Source organism: Pezoporus flaviventris, unplaced genomic scaffold, assembly GCF_033815535.1.
Source record: "Pezoporus flaviventris isolate CSIRO_AGI_PZ_B2104156 unplaced genomic scaffold, CSIRO_AGI_Pfla_v1 ptg000052l, whole genome shotgun sequence".
In the NCBI taxonomy this organism is placed as follows: Eukaryota; Metazoa; Chordata; class Aves; order Psittaciformes; family Psittacidae; genus Pezoporus; species Pezoporus flaviventris.
In genome coordinates, this window is record NW_026892600.1 from 613,869 (window position 1) to 640,221 (window position 26,353).

The following is a 26,353-nucleotide window of genomic DNA, read 5'->3' on the forward strand; positions in this document are numbered from 1 at the left end:
AAGGTAAGATGAATCCTAATAGCTCACTGGTATGATCAGGATGACATACAGTTAGTATTTACCAAGTTATAAGAACTTCTGGTTTTGTGTGTGTGAAAAATATATATGATGATCTATAAAGTGATAGAAATAACAGAACTTGAATTTAAATCTACAAAAAATGTATTACTTGTTTCTTTTTAACAGGTAATTATTCTTGGGGCATCTACCCAGAACTGAATTCTGACACTCCAGTAGAAAACAGTCTGCTTCCCAGTTCAGTTTATTCTGAGTATCCACCTGCTGAGGGAAAGATGAAAGTAACTGTAGTACAAATAACAATGGCTTTGGGAAGCCTAAAGAATATTTTCACTCCTCTCCTGTTCCGGGGACTCCTGTCTTTCCTCACCTGGTGGATTGCTGCTTGCCTCTTTTCTACAAGCCTTTTTGGGCTTTTCTATCACCAGTACCTGACTGTCGCCTGAACAGGTCAACCGGGAAAGCATATGTGAAGTCAACTACTAGATACAAACCCAGGTGACCAAGAAGAGGTGAAGAGAAAAGAACTATAAATGAAGAGAAAACATATCAGAATTTTTTTTAAACACTTCCTCTGTGTTCTCAGGGTGAATATTCATATAATGTTTAAAATCGCAACTGAGTTTGTTATTTTTTGTTACCCAAATGGTAGGTAACTAGTTGAATTATAGTATCGGGACTCAGTGACATTATTGTTTGGCAGGTGGTGACAAAAAGATATGACCTCTGGTATCTTGGTTTCCATAAACAGCAAGCCAGCCTCAAAAGTTTGTGTTATAAGCATCAACAGTCAGTGACTGAGCTGTGTCAGAAGGGTAGTGGTTATAGTGGTGGTGGCTGCCTATCAGTTAAATCTTGAAACTGAGCCATACAATGGAAGGAGATTGGGGATTTAAAAAAAAAATAAATAATACTGTTGGATAGCTCTTGATCACTTTTCTCTGTGAAAAATGAAAAAGTCCAACAGAACAAAAGAGATACTGTATATTACAGTAAGGAAAGTTGTATCAGATTTAAAGTTAACAGGAATAGATGCATGGGCCTGACAGGTATTGCTGCCTAAATATTTTGCAGGAATGCTTGTGCAGTAAGAGAAGAGTTATAAAAAACATATTATTTCAGTACCTGCAGTCATTTTAAAGTAGTGGCCATCTGTATTGGTGCTAGTATTGATCCACAGATTCCATTTGAATCTTTTAAATTTCTTTTCAGGTAATAGATAAATTCCATTGAATTCACGAAACAATAGAAGAATAGTGACACCAGTCAAACATTTCAAAACAAAATAGTTTAATCCTGCTGACTGAGACTGTATGTATCTCTGCAGTGTACATAAAAATATATATTATATATTAAATATATAATATATATGAAGTTATATAATATGGAATCTTTATTTTAGATTACTGAATGTGTCTTACAGGGCCATGGGAGAGGGATGTATGTGTATCTAGTAATTCCCAGATCCCTATTAAAGTGAATTTTTTTTTTTTTTATTTTTTTGGAAGTTCAGTTCAAAGGGCTGTTTTTGGTGCCTTTTCAAAGGTACTTAGCTATACTAAAGAACTTAGGCTCTTTGGGAAGAAAAGATCTACTTAAAACTCTTAATTTTGAAATTTCTGCTTTCTCAGATCATCATCTTTTGCCACTCTAATCTGTGTTACCTTGGCCATATAGTAACAACCAGTATCTCTTGGCTTCAGAAACAGATTTTCTGTTCAATAAAACAGCTATAGGAAGGAGGAGCAAAGCATTAACTTTACAAGCTTTGCTTAACTGGAAGGATAGATTCCAAGTATAAAACCATTGCAAAAAAAAAGTAGAATGACAATTTTTCAAATGTTTTGTGTAACTGCAGAAGAGGAGTGGGGATTTATATGCAGTAACTTTTTTAAAAAGTTAATATTATACTTTGCAGAGGTCAGTGGTATTTTTAACTAATACTAGCTGTTTTGATGTTATCGTTCTTTCTCTCCTGAATTTGCATACAGCTTTGGCATACATCAAGCATTTATAAATGGAAAAGCTTAACTATTTAATATGTAGCAAACCTACCATGTGGGAAAACAAACTCAATGAAATGTGGAAAATCAACAGTTTAAGCTGGTGATAAATAGTCTTACTATGTTGAATGCCTTTTAAGTTATTTATTAGTTTATTAAATTGCATTTACTAGGGAAAGATTTTTGTACACCAGCTAGTACCTATCGCATGCATTGAGGATGTCTGAGAACACCTTGCATGAGTCTGCTGGTTTCATTGTAGTGTGGTATTTCAGTGCTACTGGTGCAGCAATCTTTGGTTGGTGTTTTTTTGTTTTTGTTTTTGTTTTTTTTTTTTCACACCAGCTTTTCGTAATTAACAGGGATGAAGGCTTAACTCTGTGAATTGGCCTAAAGAAAAATACTTGACATCATAGATTCAGACCTCAAAACATGCCTAGGAAATGTCTTTCAGATGAACAGAATGACATATGATGACAGCTCCAGCAATGCTGGACATGCTTTCTATTGATTCGAGATGTATCATTACTAACATAATTAATAAGGTCAGCTTTTAAATTAAAGTTAGGTATCCACTGTTAATGTTTTATTCAGGAAAATAAAGCGATATAGGGCAGTTGATTCTGACACTGAACTTGGCTGATGAAGCTTACTGTAGAGAGGATTTAACCTATTGTTGCAACTGAAGGATGGGAGTAAACTTGGATGGAGATGACATCAACATAATGCTAAGTAACAAAGTTTCTGTTGGCGTAGGTATTTTGGAAGCTCATAAGTAAAACTGAGCTGTAGTTAGGTTGCACCCAGCAAAGATTATGTGCATAGCTGAGCTTCACAGAGCTTTTGGTAAGAGCTCATGCTGTCTTACTCTTCAGATGTCGCACTGATCACAGTAAAAAATGGGCACCTGGATGTTGTAAGTTTGAGATGAGTGCTTACTCTTTCATTGTTCTGCAGAACAGAATGGCTGACCTGGTTGGCAGTCTGATCCGAGTGGGAGATGATCTTTGTTTGGATCCATTTAATCCTTACGTGAGTGTAGGAGGCTTATTAAAAACTAAAATATAGCAAAAAATGCCTTTGAAATGTGAGGTGACAGTGAAACAAGAGGGAGCATATTGCAGTGGTTGTGAGCAGTGCTTCCTACAACTACATGACATGCTCAAAAGTGACTGTTTAATAAAATAGCAGCCCTGATAGTCCTGACTTCCATGTAAGTTTCAAAGCAGCATCTGCTCTCTTCTTTGTAAGTTGCTTAGAAACAGCAGCAAGCAAATGGTGTTATTTCTTCATGGGTAACTTTATCGGCACCGAAGAGGAGGAATCATCTTGCAGAAATGGTAAACCGGGTTAAACATTACTGAAATCTTAGTAACTTTTATTCAGTATTCTTAAACATTTAGTCTTGCTTTTTCCCACTACCTAAGTAGTTTCAGAGACTTTAGAAGGAAAGGTGCCTTTGACAGAGAATCAGCATTTTTTTCTTTCCTTATTTTGTCCTTAATTCTGATCTTGCTTTCTCTCTCCAGTAATGTGACTGTTAGCTTTATTTCTCTTTCCTGTCCACAGCTTTTTTCTTGTATTCCCTACAGAAAACTGATTGGGCTAAATTAGTTGAGGGTTGTATTTTGATTTTTATTGTTTTGGTTTAAATTGATCTATTTGGTTTAATGAATCTGTTTTTGAAGGATTAGTTCCTTTGTTTAAATAACTTTGAATTTCAGCTGAAATATGAACAAACTTATTAATGATTGTTCAAACACTCCACTGTTATTATGGTAGTCCCTTTAGACAAAATATTAAAAGTCGTGATAAATCCAAGTCTTCCAGCAAATTCAGGGAAGCCCAGACATAACACTTGGGCTGTTTCTGAGCTTAGAGGAGTTGATTAAGAAGAGGAGAAGAGATTATAACAAGCCTTTTCTTCCACTTCGCAGGCAGTGTTCTTAGCCAGTGCTTGTCCTGTTTTGGTACTTTCTTAAGCTGCAGGCTTTGCCAGGTTTTCAGGTATTTTTAGCTGCACAGTTTTTAGTTCTTCCAAACTCCTTTAGCATAACAATCAAGTGATAAAGTGATGGGGAATAAACAAGTAGTATTGATGCAAAAGAACATCTTTGTACAGAAAGATGTGCTTTAGAAAAGTCATTCCTATAACAGTTCTCCTTTGAGTCACAAGTGCTGCGAGATGTGTGAATAGAGATGTGTGCCTATGTGGGTTGTAAAGCCAAACACACCTACAAACAAAAAAGCCACCAGAATACATCAACAGCACAATTGGGTAGCATAACCTCAGTCTGTAAAACAGTTGGAAAATACAGAAATGTCAACTGGCTTAAAAGGAATAATGGAAAGTTTTGTACTTTGTCTCAGTAATTGTGGTAATTGAGGTCTTGGACATACCACAGAGAAAACTGAAAGCATCTAATCTTAAAAGCTGTTGGAAGGCTCTACAAGGGAAAAGGTCTTATGCTTCTTTATTCTCAAAGCCCTTTTGAACATTAGCTTGTTTTTCCAGAGAAGATTTTGAAGTTTTAAAAAGCTCCACGCTTTGTCACACAGCTCAGTTTGCACATTTATTTGTTTTCCACAAACCCCGAGACTTAACCCCACAGTTAATTTTGTCACTACAAATTTACCAGAAAGTTTTAGTTCAGATTGAAGAATTAAGTGCACAGAGAAAATGGAAGTGTTCAATGAAAATGAGGTCAAAGAAAATTGTGTGTTGTCTTGGAGAAGTCTTGAGATTTTGCTCAGCCACAATAGAAAGAGAGGAAGGCAACAGCAGATCACTTGTATCCAAAATAAAATTTTAAATGTGAATGTTTACCATTATGAGCACATAAGACTGTTATTTTCAGCATCTGCAGCCTAAATCCCAAGTGGTAAACTAAGAGCAATATTTTGACCTCACTCATCATTACTCTAAAGAGCATCTAGGCAACAAGTGTTGGAGCCAGATGTCTGGTCTAGTTAGGCAAGCTGATGTAAAGCACTCAGCCTGTGCTTTGGAGTGATTTTTGTGCAATTTCTTCTTTAGGAAGGTCTGTCATGTTTCATGGCTTTGGCAGTGCATGCACTGATATAGATGGCATGTCTCATCTCCTTCTAACACCATGCTGAAAGGTCTTCCTCTTCTGGGGGTGAGATCATGAGGCCAAGATGTTATTTCAGGGCTGATTTACTGACATCTCTATATGCTGCACTTTTTCCAGTCTTTTCACTGTGGACTGCCAGGAGAGTAATGCTGCACTGGACATTGTTTTGCCTGCCAGTATATATGTATTTTTTATAACTTTGATTTCAGTGGTGTTTTTAATGGAAATTATGTTTAATCCTGATACCATGGATCATTTTTTTTTTTTTTATTAATGTCAGTGCCTGCAAGCAGATGTCAAATACTTTTACACTAAATTTTGGTTGTAAAACTTGATGTCCAGACTGAAGTATTAACAAGTATGCATTTTTTTATTGCAGGGTGAAATCCACCTGTAAATACCAGACTTTTTCCATACATGACACATCAGTCACAGATTTTCATTTGGATTCACATTTCTGTCAGCAGCACGCTTATGTGTATGACTCTGCTGTTTATAAAGCAAACACACTTCAGTAGAGTTTTGAGAGTAGCTTTTTACAAACCTCCTCAGTAGCAGGCCATTTCTATTTTATAATGTTGCTAAGAATTTTTTAAAGCTTGGCTTAAAAGATCTGTTCTTCTGGCAAGCCTTGTTCTCTTTCCCTCTGTTCACTGTAAATCCACTTCCTGTATATGTTCTAAGTTTCAAGAATGGGGATTTATAGTATTTTTTATAATAACCTGGAACAAATTAAAGCGCAACAAAAGTTTTGTTTCGTAAATACAGTTCATACCCATGTCATGGTGTGCCAACAGTTTAATTTTCCTCTCTTCAGTCATTCCTTTGTCCCCTTGTAACAATCTTGCATGTTTCGCTACGTAAGGTCTTCTAGGAGGACTACATAAATACTCTGTAATATCAATCACAGGAATCTGTATGTTTTGGTCTTCCCACTTATTTGAGCAAATGTTAATGTAAAGATGCTATTATATAATTTAAAATTTCTCATAAGGTAGACTGGTTGCAAATTGCACAGGGAACATCCTCCAAGCTGTAAATATTTTACTTTATGTTTCTTTGTTGCTGGGAACACACATAAATTCAGTGTTGCTGTTCTGTTAATAGTCTCTTTTTCTTGTCTTTTTAAGTAAAAAGCATATTATGCATTCTGCTCTTGAACAAACCTAAGAAAAGACTTCCCTCCCTTCGTTCAGTATTTGCCAAATGAGAAAGACTCTGATGCTATTTATGTAAATTCCAGCTTCCTCTTATTGCTAAATTACTGTTAAAATATGATTTTTGTAGTTACACCTTTATGAGTATTAAGAACATCATGCTTCACAGCGAAGATGGTGTCAGATGGTTGTTGTGTTGTATTGGCATGTCCCTGACCAGTGTTGCATTACCTGTGGCTGATTCAAAACAAATTGTTCCGTTTGCTTTATGCTGGAAAGGTTCATCAGGATATGTGAACAGGAAAACACAGCACTTGTTGGAGATGCTAAGGATATGCTGTCTTCTGGGTTGGGGCTTTGTGAGCGTTTGTTGGTTAGTGTCTGGGATTGCTTTCCCTTAGTCGGTGTGGTAAATACTTAGGTACAACTACTACAAATAATAAACAAACTACAGTAATGTTGCATTCTTTTTATACACTGTGGACTAAAGTGCCTAAATGAGGGTGATCTCTAGAACACGCTTTAAATTTCTTGTGTAAACATTTGTGGTTGTTTTGCTACATAATAGGGTATTAACTTTTGGAAAGAAAATGCAAGGCCTGCTAGCCCTTAATATGGGATCTGCTATAAACTTACTAGTTTCGGCATTAGAATGTCTGTGTGTGTTTATGGGTTATTACACATTGGAGGCAAGTAAGATTTTGAAGATATCTTTTCCATTCCCATTACTGTGATAATAATGTAACAGCTTTGCCAACCTCCTAACTGGCATGTAACACCACACTGTGACCTGTGCATTCAGTTTTCATAGAACCATAGAATCATGGAATTGTTTGGGTTGGAAGGGAGCTTAAAGCTCATCCAGTTCCAACCCCCTGCCACAGGCAGGGGCACCTTCCACTAGACCAGGTTGCTCCAAGCCCCATCCAACCTGGCCTTGAACACTACCAGGGTTGGGGCAGCCACAGCTTCTGTGGCTGTGAGCCACAGCCAGTGCCTCATCACTCTCACAGGGAAGAACTTCCTAAGATCCCATCTCAGTCTCCCCTCTGTCAGGTTAAAGCCATTCCCCCGTGTCCTGTCCCTAGAGGCCCTCGTAAGAAGCTTCTTTCCAGATTTCTTGTTGGCCCCTTTAGGTGTTGGAAGACTGTTACAAGGTCCCGCTGGAGCCTTCTCTTCTCCAGCCTGAACAAGCCTAACTCTCAGCCTCTCTGCACAGGAGAGGTGCTCCAGGCTTTCTTTTATGCCTGAGAGAGAGGACTTAAACAGTTCTGGAAGGGCTGACTGTTAGTTAACAAGGTTTTGTAGTGACACCCTGGGTGTCAGTTGTGCCCCAGTTGTGCAGCCACATGGGTGACTTCAGTCAGGTAAGTGGTTCTGCTTGAGCTCAGATGCACTGAAGTTCACTGCATCTGTATGGATTTGGGGTACAAAGAGCACAGAGGAGCTGGATTGTAACACTGCTGGCTGTCACCGAGCAAAGAGGCTTCAAGGGAAAAGGCACAACTAACTCCTTGAACCCAGCACCCACTGTTGGGGTGTTGAAAAGTGAAACCACCCTTTCTTCCCTTCAGCTACTTCCGAGGGCAGCAAGAGCTGGAGGTGGAGCCTGCCTGGTCTGGTTCAGCAGGAAAATTAAAACAGTGAGGAAACAGCAGGTGCCTACCCCTGAGTTAATTATGCATCCTAAACATGAAGTGCTTGTAAGTGGAGATGGTATGGCTGGTTCAAATCTACCAAAGGAAGCCATCCTCTGAGGGAGGCTTATAAAAGCACTTTGAGCTTTCAGCTCTAAAAAATGGCTGTAGCAATCCGTACTGTATGTAGTACACAGTTTGGGGAAAACTTGCTCCAGTAAGCTTACTAAACATTTCCTTACACTATTTGTAAGAAATAGCCTGTTTTACTGTAGGGCATTTAAGAAGCTGGTTCTGTGTTGCTTAATGTTACCATGTATCAAGCAGCATTTTATTAATGTGAAAATAGTAAGAATTAATTTGTCATCTAAACACCTAAATCCCTCTAATGTCAGTAAATTTTGCACAGTGAAACAAGATTATACTTTATTTTCCCCCATTCATTCTGTTGAAGTGCTATAATTTAATACTGGTTTTATAATGTACATATTGCTAAAATTAAATTTATATCTACTAGCTGGTAATACCACAGCAAATGGAAGAGAAACTCTGATATCTGCTGTATATCAACTGCCCCACCAACTTGCCTGCCTTTGTAAAGTGTTGATCAGTGTCAGATATTTGATGTTTACTGCGGGGATGCTCATATAGTACTTCAGTGTCCCAGCACGTACTCTGCATGCCTTGCATTTGTGCAGTGTAAAATGATAGACTGTTTTTATTTAGGTTTAAAAAAGACTGAAACAATCTTCCATTATTTTATATAGTATTTCCCATATCCAAAACAGAACTATTTCTAAAGCCAAAGATCAATAAATGTTTATTGTCTATCAGTGTGATTTTTGATTTCTGTATTTTGTGTGGTATATCCCATTTGTTATCAACTTGTTTGAAATATACAGGTTTCCCAAAGAATGTGTGATAACCAACTACTTTTCGGTTTCTATGCCAGCCTAAATGATTTTTCTTTTTAGACGTAATTGGCAATACTCTTTATCCCCTCCTTGTTTGGGGTACTGCAGAGTAAACAGTTTTCTAGTATATATACAGACAATGTCTATTCACATAAATAAAGCAGTTTACCCGCAAAGAACCACTTAGAGGTTTGATGAAAATGTTTTAATTTCTGTGAGTTTCAGAATCAAAATCTGGGAACAATTTACCTTCCTGGGAAAAAGACTGGCTGTGCAACGTCGTGCATGGCAGAGATGCTAAATTTCCTAGGACCCTTGCAGGATTTATGAGCTTTCTTGACCATCACCCTTCCTGATGGGAAACCACTTAAAAGGGGGTTGTATTTGTGTAGTGGTTTAAACCCAGTCAGGCAACTCATTCACTCACTCCCCCGCTTCTTTCCCTCTCCCTACTCCCGGAGGGACAGAGAGGAGAATCAAAAGAATGCAACTCCCACAGGTTGAGATAAGAACAGTTTAGTAACTAAGGTATAACACAGATCGCTACTGCTACCACCAATGATAATAATGATAAAGGAAATAACAAGGGAAGAGAATATAACACCTCACCACCAGCGGACCAATAACTTGTCCCCCAGCCCTAACCAAGCACCAACCGATACCTCCTCCAACCCTGCAGTCACCCACCCCTTCCGGGTAACTCCCAGTTACCTCCTGGGCATGACGTGCTGTGGTATGGAATACCTCTGTGGTCAGTTTGGGTCAGGTGTCCTGTCTCTGCTTCCTCCCGGCTTCCCCTCCTCCCTGGCAGAGCATGAGCCTCACAAAGTCCTTGGCCAAACCAAAACATCATTGTTATCAGCTCTGTTCCCGAGCTGAAAGTCAAAACACTGCACTGCACCAGCTACCAAGAAGGAGAAAAATGACTGCTACTGCTGAACCCAGGACAATTTGCTGTCTTAAAAAAAGAAATGTGTTTGAAAACACATTACATGGTCTGTCCTAACAGCATTGAGAAGAAAAATACTTAATGACATCTTGTGACCTTTGGGGTTTTTCTGTTGGATTTTGGGAATATCAGAGTTGGTTATGCACTCATTTTCTTTCCATGTGTGCCATACATACAGATGAATGATGCTAAAACTGCTCAGATAGCGCTGCAGTGATAAAAAAATCCTTGAGGAAAACAGTCTCCTTCAACCTACAACCAAAGGGGTACCAAAGACCCTTCAATTATGAAGTACAGTCCTATTGCTGAGAAGAAAAGTACCCCACAGTCCCTAGGAATCATAGAATCTCAGGCTGGTTTGTGTTGGAAGGGACCTTAAAACACACCAGTTCTGACCCTATACCACAGGCAGGGACACCTTCCACTAGACCAGGTTGCTCCAAGCCCTGTCCAACCTGGCCTTGTCTTGTTTTTCAGGGTGGTGATTTGAAAGTATATGAGGCTGTAGAACTTTGATCAAAAGTCCTGAAAGTGGTCAAACCTACCTTCGTTAATAGGGTGACTTTAACACCATGGTTAGGAGGAAGATAAAGCATGATGGTGGGAAATCTGTCTCGGAAGCATCTGCGCCTTTTGCTTTCTCCATGCAACCTAAACCTTGAGACTCTACAATCCCGTAGACTTTGCAGGAGAATTGTTAGCCTGTTTTTTAGTCCATCCTTCTACTTCAGGTAAGTGGTGATGATACTTTGCTACTTCCAAGTTAATTAATCAGTCTTAATAAGCTCGCTAGGCCCTGGCAGATAAACCTCAGGTTGTAAAGGGTGGGGCCAGTTCTGCGCATGCTGTGCCTCACCTAAAAAATCCACTGTGCAGGCCCAAAAGCGACAGGCAAGGGACGAAATGTCAGGTGATAAGATGCACTGGAAGTCGCAGACCCAACCCTGCATGCAGGCAGTTCAGGACACTGGTTGCTCGAGACTGACCCAGGAGATGACAAGTCTTGTTCAGCAACATCCTGAATGACCAAGCAGCCTTTTTTTTCAAGGAGAGCACTGCTTGCTCCATATGGAGAGAGGCCTAGAAAAGGTGGCCTAACCCCAGCTCATCTCCCCCTCTACCTGGTTGGCTAGCTGCGGCCAACGAGCATCTTCTGTTGTGGTCGATTAAAGACAAAGAGACAAAGGCATACACCTGCCTCCAAAGGTGTGTCCAGATTGACACTCCCATGTTGGAACATCAGAAACATGCTTGATACAGTGAACAGCGGACGTCCTGAGTGCAGTTCTGGGCTAATTGCCCATGAATTGTCACGGCTTAACATCGATACTGTTGTTCTCAGTGAAGTTCACTTTCATGAGGAAAGTAGCCTTAAAGAACATGGTGCCGGCTATACACTCTACTGAAAGTCATGGAGTTGGCTTCATGATTAAAAACTCCATCATCTCTAAACTTGAAAATTTGCCAATAGGTCGTTCCGATCGTGTTATCTCCCTACATCTTCCACTACACAATAAGCAACATGTTGTCCTTTTCAGCATATATGCTCCAACTCTGCAAGCTCACCCTGCAGAAAAAGAAAAATTCTACTCCGACCTGCGTCACCTCACTCAAAAGGTTCCTATAGAGGATAAGATCATAATCCTTGGTGACTTCAATGCCCAAGTAGGTAAGAACTTTGAAGCCTGGAAAGGTGTACTGGGCAAGCACAGTGTTGGCAGCTGCAATGATGACGGTAGCCTCTTACTAGAGTTCTGTGCAGAGCAACAGCTTACCATCACCAACACTATTTTCCAGCAGAAAGACAGCTGGAAGACAACCTGGATGCATCCTCGATCTGAACATTGGCACCTTACTGAGTATGTCTTAGTGTGCTAGAGAAATATTCATGATGTCTGTCACACCCGAGTGATGCCTAGTGCAGAATGTCAAACAGACCACCGCCTTGTGCATTGCAAGCTTAATTTCCACTTCAAACCCAAACCTAAGAGGGGTGGCATTCCGAGGAAAAGGCTCAATGTTAATAATCTCCAAATAGCTGCAGTGAGGGACAGCTTTCAGGCTAACCTTCAAACTAGGCTTGAAGACCAGCTTATAGATTCTTCTGAAGCTCTTTGGCAACATATTAAAAATAGCATCCTGCAGTCCTCTGTAGAATCCTTTGGGTTCTCCTTAGGAAAAACAAAGACTGGTTTGATGATAGCAAACAGGAGGAGGTCCAGGAATTGCTGACAAAGAAGAGATCTGCTCATCAAGCACACCTTGCTCAGCCACTTTGCCATGTAAGTAAAGCAGCCTTTCTTCTTGCATGTAGCAAACTCCAACAGAAACTTCAAGACATCCAGAACAAGTGGTGGCTCAACCTAGCAGAAAAGACTCAATTATGTGCAGATTTGGGTGACCACAGAGAATTCTATGAGGCTCTGAAGGGAGTGTATGGACCCACATTTCAGGTTCAAAGCCCCTTACTTAGTGCAGATGGCCAAACACTTCCTACAGATAAAATCTCCATCCTGAATCATTGGTCTGAACACTTTCAAACACTCTTTAGTGCTAACTGTGTAGTCCAAGGCGAAGGAATCCAGCACATTCTACACCGTCTAGTGAAAAATGAATTGGATTTACCCCCTACCATGGAAGAGACTCTTAAGGCTATACAGCAGGTGAAAACTGGAAAGGCAGCTGGGGTTGACAGAGTCCCACCTGAAATGTGGAAGCACGGAGGCCAAGCACTTCATGCTAAATTTCATGAACTAGTTGTGTGCTGTTGGGAACAAGGTAGATTACCATCCGATTTTCGTGATGCAATCATCATCACTCTGTATAAGTGTCGTGGTTTAAACCCAGTCAGGTAATTCGTTTGCTCACTTCCCCCCCTTTCTTGCCCTCCCCCTGCTCCTGGAGGGACAGAGAGGAGAATCGAAAAGAATGCAACTCCCACGGGTTGAGATAAGAACAGTTTAGTAACTAAGGTATAACACAAATCACTACTGCTACCACCAGTGATAATAATGATAAAGGAAATAACAAGGGAAGAGAATACAACACCTCAGCACCAGCTGACCGATAACTCGCCCCCCAAGCCCAACCAAGCTCCGACCGATACCTCCTCCAACCCTGCAGTCTCCCAGCCCTTCCGGCTAACTCCCAGTTACATCCTGGGCATGACGTGCTGTGGTATGGAATACCTCTTTGGTCAGTTTGGGTCAGGTGTCCTGTCTCTGCTTCCTCCTGGCTTCCCTTCCTCCCTGGCAGAGCATGAGCCTCACAAAGTCCTTGGCCAAACCAAAACATCGCTATCAGCTCTGTTCCCGAGCTGAAAGTCAAAACACTGCACTGCACCAGCTACCAAGAAGGAGAAACATGACTGCTACTGCTGAACCCAGGACAATAAGAAAAAAGGTGTGAAGTCAGACTGCTCAAGCTACCAAGGTATAACTCTGCTCTCCATTGCTGGAAAAATTCTTGCAAGAATACTATTGAACAGATTAGTACCCGCTATTGCAGACGAACTGAAAGTCAGTGTGGTTTCAGAGCTAATAGAAGTACCACAGACATGGTATTTGTTCTCAGACAACTGCAAGAAAAGTGTAGAGAACAGAATAAGGGGTTCTATGTAACTTTTGTTGACCTCACCAAAGCTTTTGATGCTGTGAGCAGAAAAGGCCTGTGGCTGATCTTGGAACGATTAGGTTGTCCCCCCAGTTTCCTCAAAATGATTATTCTGTTACATGAGGATTAGCAAGGCCAAGTCAGATATGGCAATGCACTCTCTGAGCCCTTCCCAATAACCAATGGTGTGAAACAAGGTTGCGTTCTCACACCAACTTTATTCACAATCTTCTTCAGCATCGTGCTCCAAAGGGCTATGGTAGACCTCAATGAACAAAACGGCATTTATATTCGATATTGTACTGATGGTAGCCTATTCAGTCTAAGGTGAGTGAAGGCCCACACTAAGACCCTAAATCATCTTGTCCGTGAACTGCTTTTTGCTGATGATGCCTCCCTGGTTGCCCACACAGAAGCAGCTCTGCAGCGTTTAACATCTTGCTTTGCAGAGGCGGCTGAGATTTTTGGGCTGAAAGTCAGCTTGAAGAAGACAGTAGTTCTTTACCAACCTGCACCACAAGAAGATTACTATCATCCCCACATTATCATTGGCAAGTCAGAGCTTAAGTAAGTTCAGCAGTTCAGCTATCTGGGAAGCATTATTTCCTCGGATGCCATGATTGACAAAGAGATGGACAACAGAATAGCAAAGGCATATAGAGCCTTTGGAAAACTCCATAAAAGAGTCTGGTGTAATAAACACCTGAAGAAAAGTACAAAGATCAGTGTCTATAGAGCCATTGTACTGTCTACTCTTTTACATGGGTCTGAATCATAGGTCATCTACAGCCATCACCTGAGACTCCTCTGATGCTTTCATCAGCACTGCCTCCCCACAGTTCTAAACATCCATTGGACTATGTGTCAAATGTCACTGTCCTCGAACAGGCAGGGGTCACCAGCATTGAGGCCATATTGCTGAAATTGCAGCTGTGCTGGGCAGGGCACGTCTCTAGGATGAAGGATCACCGCCTCCCTAAGATCGTGTTTTATGGTGAACTTGCCACTGGCAGCTGCAAGAGAAGCGCCCCAAAGAAGAGATATAAGGATTCCCTGAAACAATACCTTAGCCTTAGCCATATTGACTACCATCAGTGGTCCATCTTGGCCTCCAATCAGGAGACTTGGAGACACACCATACATAATGCCGTTGACTCCTTTGAGAACTCACACAGAACTAGTCTCGAGGAGAAAAGACAACATAGAAAGAATCACACCCCACCTGTACTGCCCAAGGAGACCTTTCACTGTGCTTTTCGCAGCTGGATTTGCCTATCTCACATTGGCCTTTTTAGTCATCAGCGCACTTGTAGTAAGCGTGGGTAAAGCCCTTCCCAAATCTTCGTTCGCGAAGTCAAGCCATGATGAACCAGTGGATGGTAACAGTGTCTGTGCTCCCCAAGATTTTCTCTAGGCTAGGTTTCTGCGCCCGACACGGCTTGTGTTTAATCTTCAAAGCATTCTGCTGGAGCCATACTGAACACAACCAGATTATTTGGGCTTTTGACTCTACAGCTTCTTTTCTACTTGTGAATCCTAGAATCCCAGGCTGGAAGGGACCTCAAGGGTCATCTTGTCCAACCTTTCTAGGCAAAGCATGACCTAGCACTCTGTCCAGCCAGATCTTAACAGTGTCCAGCACTGGGGAACCCACCACTTCCATGGGGAGATTATTCCAATGGCTGATTTTTCTGACTGGGAAAAAATTTCCCTCATGTTTCCAATTGGAATCTACCCAGCAGTAACTTGTACCCATTACCTCTTGTCTTTTCCATGTGATTTCTTGTAAAAAATGAGTCTCCTTCTTTGTAGCCACCCTTTAAATACTGGAAGATGGTGTTAAGATCTCCCCTGAGCCTTCTTCTAATCAAACTGAATGGACCCAGCTCTCTCAGCCTTTCCTCATGTGGCTTCCCATTCCTTGGATCATCACTGTGACCCTTCTCTCTACCCTCTCCAGCCTAAAGTGTTCCAGTGCTGTAGAGCTCAGACAAGTAGTAGCCTGGAATAACCATTCATCCCTTTGCTAGCCACAGGTCTGATTGATACAAAGGTGTGTGTGCTCCACTCTTCCAGCTCTTCACATTCACATGCTCTGCTGTGAAAGCCTCGGCAGCGTTCTTCTGGAATGGTAAGTGAGCCTTTGATTTCAGGGGTTATATGAAGTTTTGTTTTCAAACCCATCAGGTTCACACTCTAAGGTCTTCAGTGAGGAAAACTAGCAAAGCTGACCTCCATTGTCAAGCACAAGTGTGGGTTCAGCAGTAGCAGTCATTTTTCCCCTTCTTGGTAGCTGGTGCGGTGCAGTGTTTTGACTTTCGGCCTGGGAACAGAGCTGATAACAAGGATGTTTTGGTTTGGCCAAGGACTTTGTGAGGCTCATGCTCTGCCAGGGAGGAGGGGAAGCCGGGAGGAAGCAGAGACAGGACACCTGACCCAAACTGACCAAAGAGGTATTCCATACCACAGCACGTCATGCCCAGGAGGTAACTGGGAGTTACCCGGAAGGGCTGGGAGACTGCAGGGTTGGAGGAGGTATCGGTTGGTGCTTGGTTAGGGCTGAGGGGGCAAGTTATCGGCCAGCTGGTGGTGAGGTGTTGTATTCTCTTCCCTTGTTATTTCCTTTATCATTGTTATTACTGGTGGTAGCAGTAGTGATGTGTGTTATACCTTAGTTACTAAACTGTTCTTATCTCAACCCGTGGGAGTTGCATTCTTTTCGATTCTCCTCTCTGTCCCTCCGGGAGTAGGGGGAGGGAAAGAAGGGGGGGAAGTGAGTGAACGAGTTACCTGACTCGGTTTAAACCATGACAACAAGCATGTGTGGTTCAGTGTAATAGGGACTATCCAGGTTTTTGAAACACTAACTTTAGCAGAGTGTGTTCCATGGTAGTGGAAGGTCTGGAAGTGATCTCCAGCCAAGAGGAAGACAAGGACCTGGTACCTGACCTGTGATAGCTGGTCTAGATAAGGCTGAGAAAATAATGAAGATCTTGCTGTTTTCATTCACATTTTATTAAGAATTTTCAAAGAAGATAGAACACAATTACTGTTGTTTGCCTGATTAATAGGCTATTCTGGTGGACTGCAAAAGGGATGCAGCAGAGACTGGGAGGTTACTCTTTAGGAGGAATGTTTTTTTTCCCCTAAACCTACATTAAAAATTGAAATCAATTTGTTATACTTGTTCTGGGTGATTCACAGCCTCCTATCAGTAATTCTGGATAACCAACCCCTGCTCATGTTCTTACCACCAGTCAAATCTGAAAGCAGGTTTTCAAGGAGTGTAGAGCTTGTGTGATTTCCTGAAATGTTCATTTTTATGGATGGATGGATGGGGCACAGTGTGAAGCATATGTCAGAAGGACATATGTTGTGCGTATGTCAGAAGCTAAAAGAATACAGGCTCTTAATTGAAGCTAGGTGTATCTGATCTTTTAGGACCACAGATATCCAATTGCTTCCCATTCATTTGGATTATATTTGGAATGGGACATACCTGTTAAGTTTTGGTCCTGAAATCCAATTATCTTCCTTGGGTAAGCACACGTTTTGGTATCAGCCTGGTTAGAAGAGTAAAATACAAAAGTCTTTAGCCAAGACACCTTGTATCTTGTCCAGATTGCCAGTTCCCTGTCCTCTTGCTCATGGAGTGGGATTAAGCTGTTACTATTGTCTCCCAGGCAGCATGAGCTCACAGAAGTGGGGAAAGGGGCATAGGTGGGGGGCATAGCAGAGTATTATATAGAAACATAGGCTTGTATAGGTTGTAAAGGCCTTTAAGATCACCAAGTCTAACCAAATTTGGGCTGAAATTTATAGAATGGAAGTTAAAGGAAGAAACTGATCTGGACAGGGTTTTGCTGGCCACAGGAAAACATAGCCTGGTGGTTTGACAGTTCAATAAACATTGCTAAAATCCATCTAGATCGCGAGGAGTGAATGGCACATGGATTAACAATCTGAAGAGGTAAGTTGGAGGTTGTAATGTGTAGCACAGGATGAATGGTATCAATGCCATGAAGCTCTCCGGCGAGATGTTGTGCATTGTTGTTTTCCATGTGAAAACCTGGGAAAGCTGTGGGTGGATTTAAGGACTAGAAAAAATACTTTCAGTATAAAGAACTCTGCAGAGTATCAAGGGAAGATTCAAGGGTTAAAGTATCTTAATGTGGAACAAAAACTGCATAGAGAAGGATTATAATCTTAGAGGAAGACAGAACAAGAACCAGAGACTGGAACTTGGTGCTAGATAAACTATACTAGTAGTAGAAAACGCAGTTTTCACTCACTGCATTATAAGATCAAGTGGTGAATTCTCCACTGGGTTGTCTTCAGACATCCTCTCTCTAAGCTGCTCTGGGTGAGCAAGCTCTCAATACAAAGATAATCAACTAAAAGAACTTGGAGGCAAACAACTAAACCATTGTTTAATTAATATTCTTCTAAAGATTGGAATTTTGGAACCTTTTGATTGGCACTGCTGTGTCTGGATTGCCACATGACTAGGAGGAAATGCATAAACTTAATTTCTTTAACCTGGACTACATGTAGCAATTTTTTATATTGCAATAATATAAATATGAAGCCTTTGAAAAATTGTAAGTGGTGAAAGATTTTAAAATACTGTTGCTGACATCAAGAATAGCAGTAATTAAATTTGAAAATAAATATAAATTAATGAAATATTAATGTTACATTCTATCTGTTTAGGGGCTTCATGCTATCTGAGAAAAGAAAACTTCACTGGAATTTCTGTTTCTAAAAGGAACTGAACTCCTTGTGAAAAGTGGAGTCAGAACATTACTCTGTAAGTCTTCAACACTTGAACTTTTTATTCCGATACTTCAATCTTACGATTCTTACTTCTCAGCTAAAAACAGAGCAGGTGAATTCCTTAGGTAAGCAGTCAGATAAGAGCTCAAGAACTGGCACTCAGGTTTTATTGCAAGTTTTGGCTTCTGAAGCAGCAAAAGTTGTTATCAGGAGGACTCTTGCTGTTGCACTCACTGGCTTCAAGTCTGAGCTGTCAATTTAAGGTTCCACTTCTCTTAAATGCCTGGAGGTAAGAACCATTTTGTTCTTTTCCTTTATGTATTATTACCATTGTTATTTTTATTAACCTTTTGGTGACTATATTATGGAGACTTCTGTGCTACTCTCAAGAAACTACTTTGGAGATGTATTCTCCCTCCAACCTCTGCAACTCCATGTTGCTTGAAAAATGGGTGTCTGGTGATGGTACTTCAAGCAAGCTGTTGTGGTTGTTTTGTGATGTCTCAGTAGGAATTCAGAGGTTCCTTCTCTGCTACTAAATTCTTCATAAGTGGAATTGGATACTTTCTCTCTTATTAGCATCTGTATTGTGTTGTTGGTTTTTTTTTAGTGTTCTTTTATTCATCTATATTGTTTTTTTCTTTCATATCTGAGTTTTGACTGTGGAGTCTGCTCTCTAGAGCACAGATTTTAGCTGAGGGGTGCTGTTTTCAACAAAGCAGCCTTTTCAGGAGCCCACTGTGTCCTCATCTGAGGGTTTCACCTTCGGGCAAATGCTTTGTAGAATCATGGAATTATAGAGTGGTTCGGATTGGAAGGGCCCTTAAAGTTCATCCAGTTCCAAATCCCTGCCATGGTCAGGGACACCTTCCACTAGACCAGGTTGCTCCAAGCCCTGTCCAGCCTGCCCTTGAGCGCTGCCAGGGATGGGGCAGCCACAGCTTCTCTGGGCAACCTGTGCCAGGGCCTCAGCACCCTCACAGAGAAGAACTTCTGCCTAAGAGCTCATCTCAATCTCTCCTCTGTCAGGTTAAAGCCATTCCCCCTTGTCCTGTCCCTGCAGTCACTTGCTTGCCATCTCTCAGCATCCTGTACTTTTGCCATCCTTTAGCCCACAAAAAGAGTCACCAGACACATGCAATCCCCACAATTTGTACAGGTTTAGCCAATTACTGCTTACCCTTTATATACACATACAGACTACTACTTTGTTCCTGTTGTTATTTCTGCCCTTTACTTTCAACCCTCCCAGATGGTGATGTAACAAGTGGCTTTTGTATCTATACAAAACAAAGTTATTCTGAACTCAAGGAAAAGGTATTCTTATTTCAGAATTAATAGTTTCTTTCAGCGCGATGATCTTTATTTTCCCCAGGTTTTGATTAATACAATGCTTTCCATCTGTGGTGTCTTAACTTCCCAGTCAGAACAAAAAACTCGCAGGTATTTTCTCTCCATTTCAGAGCTGCAGCAAAGGAGGAGGTAGCCTTTGGTGGAAGGAATTAAATAGAAATAAATATGCCCAAAATCAGCTGCTGATGTCTGTGATGCGACCTATGTTAAAAAGAGCAGCTCTTCAGCAGGATGGAAGAGATGCCCTGAAAATTTACTTATTTACTTAAATGGATTTATTAGTATTTATGCTTTTTAACAAACAAATTAGGTTATTATCACTCCAAAATAGCAAGACAGAAGTTTTGAGGTGTTCAGGGCATGTGCTGCTTATAAAAAATATGCTGCTTCAAATTTTCTTTAGTCTCTACAGTCCTGTTTTCACTTCCATCTTCTCTTTCTTTTGATTCAACTACATAAAAGTATAAAGAGCTTGTTTTTCACAAGCCCTTTGCTGGGAGGGGGATATAATATCTGAGAAAATGACTACACTTAGCCTTTTATGTACAAATGTTTCATATACTTAAAAAATGATGTTGTCAAAACATTGAAAAGAATTTTGTCTGCTGGTGCTTATGTGTTTCAAGGCGCGTTCTGTTGTAAATGAATGTGCAGCTGGTAGAGACTGAACTTATTTATTTACTGGAGGGTTCATTGTTCTGTACTCAAATGAAAAATGCCATATAGCAGCATCAGTTGAAAATACTGGATTTTAGAAGCGGCACTGAGGAAGCATATTTTGGTTATAAGACCACCAGAGTCTGACGAATACATGTGCATAGAGGGTAAGTTATTGTCCAAGAGGATGAGGAAGGTGGGCTTAAACAGGCTGAAGTGTCTGCAACCAGAACCTTAGTATCCTGTTTTTTTTCTGCAAAGACTTTGGCATGAGAAAAGTCCTTAGGACATGAGCAAATCTTACTCAAACACTTAACTTGGGCCAATGCTCTTTCCATCCATGTGGGACTTGCCTCCCTGTCCTCCATGAGGCTTTTCATAGACTTTCTCTCTCAAAAGTTGCCCCCACCTTTCCTTGGTGTACTCCGTTTTGAAGACCTGATGTGTTTCACACGGTGAAGGCAAGGAAAAATAGGCAAAGCTGTGGAATTAACTATTATTAACTTTTAAACTCAATTTTAAACTCTATGTTAAAATTACTGGAGTAAATTTCATAGTTGCAAGTGTCTCTTTAGCTTGTATGCTACCTGGTATAAAATTAAATGCAAGGGAGGAAGGGAGGGGTGAAAAATGGGTACTGCTGGTGCATGTGAAAAATGATCACTATGCAAATGACCTTTCCTTTAGGAGATTTTGAAATAATGAAATCACTTTAATATCTCCGAGCAAGTCATTCAATTAAAACGTTTTTAAGATCAAGTTTCTGTTGCTGAGCAAAGAATAATAAATTGCAATGAGCCTGAATTAGCAATGTAAATATTTTATTTAGGGGGTAAATATTAGACCAGTGTGTGGTCAGACACACAGAGAGGTAGTTCTGCAGGGCAGAGTGTTCAAGCCTGTCTGCCTCAAGGTGAGCTCTTAAACCTGTGTGGAGGCCCTGGTCTTGTTTCGATATACTGGTGACTTTTAAACTTGGGCATATATCTAACTGGATAAGCAGAAGCAAATTGATATTGGATTTAGGGGTAGCAGTGCTGGGTTGAGTGTCACTTACAATTGAATGCTCCTTTATTTGTGCCTATAAAAGTCAGCCCGAACAGGGGCTGTTTATTGCCCTGAGGATGAGGAGTTATATGAGATATTTAAGTTCTCCTGATACCTGTAGCATGGGTGGTTCCTTTCGACCAGCCTCGTCTTAAACTCTTGAGACACCTGAGGAATGTTATTTGCTTAATTTTACCATTATTTTCCTTTTAATGCAAGCTTCTGCAGGATTCCCATTCTGGCCCTGCTTCATCCTGTGATTTTTCTCGTACTTTAAGTGAAATAGCATGTTCTGACAGCAGTTTCTTTTTCATCCATATTTCATTGATAAATGTATGTAATTGTTTTATACACCATATATGTGGAAGGTTTGCAGGGGAATGTGAGCACTGATGCTTACTTAATCTCTGCAGAATCAAAAGGGATGGATTTTGATTAATTTGGAAAAGGGAAGAAATTTCAGTTTAAGTTATTGCAATTTATTGACTAGTTTATTGTGTCATTTGATGTAAGATATAGTTCCAAAATTAGTGTGAAATAGTGGCTTTAAACTCACTTGTAAAAACTAAGAGTAAGCATGTTCAAAAATTTATCAGAGCTGCATGAAGCTATTCCCTAGAGATTTGAACTCTGGTGCATATGCCCTCTCAGCCATCTTGCTCATTGTTTTTTTGCCTTTTAGTTTGTAGCTGAGCCACCTTGTTCGTTTTTGCTGACCTGGTTTCTCTGCTTACTTTAGTTGGCCATGACAGAGGAGGAGAGATGAAGCAAAATAAGAAAGAAAGAAAGAAAACAAATAAAGTTGCTACCAGCTCTGGCAAGGCACTTGTTTTTCTCCCTTGCAGCTATCTCTGTTGTTTCACATCTTTTAAGCATCCTGAGGTTCCTTATACACCACACTGTGTTGCTGCATGTTAATATGCTTCAACAAGATGTTTTTCTTCAGGCCTGCTCTCAGGACAGAGACAGGAGGATTTTTGCAATAACATTGTACGCAGTAGTGCATATGCTTGGCAACGTACTTTTATACTTCAGCAATGAGCAGCATGAGAGGAAGTGTTTTAATAAAAAAGAAAATCACCATTCTGTTCAAGGGACTAAAATATTTGTGAATTAAAATAATGTGACAAAAGCTGTGTTTTCTAATTGTTTAGATTTTTTTTTTTTCACTGCAGAAATTGAACTATCATGTTCCCCTCCTTCTGTGTTTTAGATATTTGTAAATAATTTTTTTGAGGTTGAATATATTTTCATTTTCTTCTGAGTTATTCTGAAATTTCCTCTCATACACCAGTATTCTTTTGGTTTAGTAGCTAAACTGAGACACCCATTATTCACACACCTTCCTAGTTATGAGTGTCTGACCTAAACAATTCAATACTGCTCTCCACTGTGTGGTGTGAGTTATAGGAAAAAAACAATGTAAAGCTTAATGTAAACATATTTTCAGTACCCAGCACAACATGCTTCAAGTGAGTGTCTTCTCCCTACCATAAAACGTATTCGCTGCTGAGGGAGAATCTCTAGGGATTGTTCAATCCCTTTTGTTTTGGTTTGTTTTGTTCACGGGGTGGATATTAAAGATAATAAAAAGTTTATGATAGGTTTTCCAGTGTTGCATGAGATAGCTGTGATTTTTCTTATCAGCAAGGTTTTTTTGAAATAGACTGCATGGGAATCCAGAAAAAGGGTGGATTTTTTTTACCTCTTGCATTCTTATGACCGTTTCTTTTTTTCTTTGCACTTGGTGAAAAACAAAAATGACAGAGGAAAAATATAGAACCATTTCACACCCAAGATTGAAGGAGTTGATTACCGTCATTTTGATGATGTGCCTTTTTATCCGTCTGCAGTGGTTAAGAAAGACTTTATGGTTTTGAGCATTTTAGAGCAGTTCAAAATTACTGAAGAGCTACAAATTTTGTAAAGTGGTTCAATTTGTTAGTGACTCAAGCAGTGCTGTACTGAGTTCTGTAGGGCTTTTAGTACGGTCGTATGCACAACCTATAAATGTTCTTGTAATCTTCACTAGCTCTTTTCTTTCCCTGTTGCTTCCAAGGCTCCTTCTGCTAATATCAACATTTCTGTTCAACAGTGACATCCTGTGCACAGGCTTAGCCTGGACAAGTGGCATGTAGTGACAGGACAAAGGGAAATGGCTTTAAAGTGACGGAGGGGAGACTGAGATGAGATCTTAGGCAGAAGTTCTTTCCTGTGAGGGTGGTGAGGCCCTGGTACAGGTTGCCCAGAGAAGCTGTGGCTGCCCATCCCTGGCAGTGCTCAAGGCCAGGTTGAATGGGGCTTGGAGCAACCTGGTCTAGTGGAAGGTGTCCCTGACCATGGCAGGGATTTGGAACTGGGTGAGCCTTAAAGTCCCTTTCAACCCAAACCATTCCATGAGTCTATGATTTTATGGTTTTGAGTGATCCCAAATGAACAGCTGTGGATGTGGAGGAGCTACCACACCTGAGGAGCTACCTCATTTAGGTCAGCTGCGCAGCTTGAGCTCTGCTTGTCTCTGTTGCAATGGGTTAGTTGCTTTGTTAATCAAGAACAAAAAAAAAAACAAAACCACAGGTAAAGGGGGTGTAAGGTTAGAGGTGTGGCTTTGGGGTGTTTGTTGCTACCATGTCAGTGCTAACAGAAGAGTCTTCTGGGAACCTTGTGCTGCACCTAGAACATAAAATTGCATCAGTTTTAACAACCAGATTTTTGTGAGTGGTTTGGGGATGTACTGCTCAGGAAACAGCTTTGATAAGACACTTTAAGCATAGAGTGCATCCTTTTTATGACAGTCTCAGAGTTGTAAGCAGGAATAACCTCTACCCACAGCCAGATATTAAAGGCTACTGCACAATGATATGTGAATTGACCATGAGACTTCAGGATGATAGAATAGACCTACATGGCCGGAGCAGGGGAGGAGGTGTTGATTATTGAAATATAGAATAATTGACTGACTGAATCATTTGGTTTTGTTTTGTTTTTGGTTTTGTAGGGTTTGTCTTTTTTCCAATTATTATTATTATTTTTATTTTAATTTTTTAATTATTGCTGTGTCACCCCAAGAAGGAACCAAAAATGCCAGTGCCTTGAATCAAATTCTCAGCTACTCAAAATTGCTGAGATTGTTTGTTCTCACTACGTTGCCTATGCTTTACAGTACAGCTGCTCCAAAGTCAACAGTTTTTTTATTTTCAGAGAAACAGGACCACGACATAAGCACATACCAAGAGGCCTCCAGCTGAAGGCAGTCCACTTGTGCTGCTGGTTTCTCTTGGCTGTGAAATGCAATGGCAATATCTCCCTGCTCCCTGCAAATGATGTGAATATATGCAACAGGATTGCACATATGTTTTACGTTAAGTATAATTTAGTACGCTTAATTGAAATATGTTTCATTAAGCATAATTAAGTAACCTTAATTAATAAACTGAAAATGCCTTTGCATCAGACTAATCAAAGATATTTTGGAATATCAAGTCATTAAGTTCCATATATTTCTGTACTTTTAATCAGCTGTTTAATCAAATAATTTCAAACAAAGTCTGACATACCAAAGCAAAAGGTGTTTCTGGATATTTTGAATCACATCATTTCAATGTGTTGAACTTACAAAAGTAAGAAACAATTCCTGTAGACTTTAAGTGAGCTCTGTAATGAGTGAATGAAATAACAACTATAAAAAAATATATATTGAAAAAGAAAAGGAGGGAGCGAACTGTCTGTTTCCTGTGGCTTTAGATGTACTTTGCAGGCCTGACCCCAGCAACAGGTTGTGACATTCCTTAGCTGACTTGAATATTTGATATTATTAATAAATAAGTGTCTTTGGTTCTTTTTGATCATGGCACATCACATGGGGCTGCCAAGGGGCTGCAGCCATTAACTAAAGCAGGGACATGGCGGGTTCCTCTAGTCCTTTCTCTTTGGCTTGGACTCTTGCTTGTAGCATAACCATCTCTTACAAGGTTGAAGCAAAATACTGGATTTGCAAACTGCTAGTGGGCAGAGGAAAGATTTTAAAGCACAGTGCTGGCACTGACTCAGCAGAAGACATGGTGGGTAGGGCTTGAGGCTGTAGGTGCTGTGAAATATGCTGGCCTTGTCACGGTTTCCTTCCTACCAGAGACTTGCTTATAGCTTATTAAGCTCTGCAGTGGGCAGTGGTGGGCAGAGCTACCAACCAACCACTGGTGAGGAACCAAATGGTGTCTGTGGACTTGAAGCCACTGTAGGCAGTTGGTCTGCTGGGACTTGCTGGCAGGGATTGGAATTACTCCCTCACTTTTGGGGATGCTGCTTTTATGCTGCAGGCACACAAAAACACCTAAGAACTTGCACAGAATCATAGAATCATGGAATTATGGAATTATAGGGTGATTTGGGTTGGAAGAGATCTTAAACCTTACCCAGTTCCAGCCCTCTGCCATGAGCAGGGACACCTCCCACTAGACCAGGTTGCTCCAAGCCCCATCCAACCTGGCCTTGAACACTGCCAGGGATGGGGAAGCCACAGCTTCTCTGGGCAACCTGTGCTAGTGCTACACCACTATTACAGGAAAGAATGATGATGATGATATTAATAATAATAATATCAATAGCTGATATGTGTGGTTAGTAGCAAGCCAATCTGAACTCAGTTGACTTGCTAGAAATGTACCCACATTCACCCGTGCATCTACAAAGTGGAGGTGAAGTGTCCGCAGCTCCTCCATAAGTAAAACGTCTCTTTTTCAGTCTTTGTTATTTAAGGCTTGTGCCTCATGTGCTGGAGCAGGTGTATGAGTGATTAGTAGTGTGGGACACCCTCAGTAGCAGGGTGAGCCCTGTGTGGGCTGTGCACACCACTTCCCCTCTGCCATTGCCTACTGCAAGGAACTTGACATGCTTCAGCATGCAGATCATCAAATGCAATACGAGGTTTCTTCTGGATAAAAAGTATTTCCTTAGCAAAGTGCTTTGCTTTCCTTGCTCTATCCTAAAACCTCCCCAGCTAAACCAAGCAGGTTTGTACCATGTGTATGAGGGAGGTGACCCATATCCGTTCTTTCCTACAGAATAACGTCAGAAGGAAAACATGAGACAGGCTGTGAACAGGTAGGATTTGTGTGCCTGGATATGTGGCAAAGCCC

At 40.8% G+C, this 26,353-nt stretch overlaps 2 protein-coding genes across 4 annotated transcripts in view; one reads left to right on the forward strand and one right to left on the reverse strand.

Moving 5' to 3' along the window:
* Window positions 1–1,513, forward strand: part of TMEM161B (transmembrane protein 161B) — a 39,464-nt gene extending 37,951 nt beyond the window's left edge. For all 3 annotated transcript variants that reach the window (XM_061468819.1, XM_061468821.1, XM_061468822.1), the window contains one exon: window positions 187–1,513. In XM_061468819.1, coding sequence (XP_061324803.1) covers window positions 187–464 — 278 coding nt within the window. In that variant the 3' untranslated portion in view covers window positions 465–1,513. The remainder of the gene's footprint in view (window positions 1–186) is intronic.
* LOC133277187 (cytochrome c oxidase subunit 7C, mitochondrial) overlaps window positions 1–26,353 on the reverse strand; it is a 568,656-nt gene that overhangs the window by 4,604 nt on the left and 537,699 nt on the right. The gene's annotated exons all lie outside the window — the stretch shown is intronic.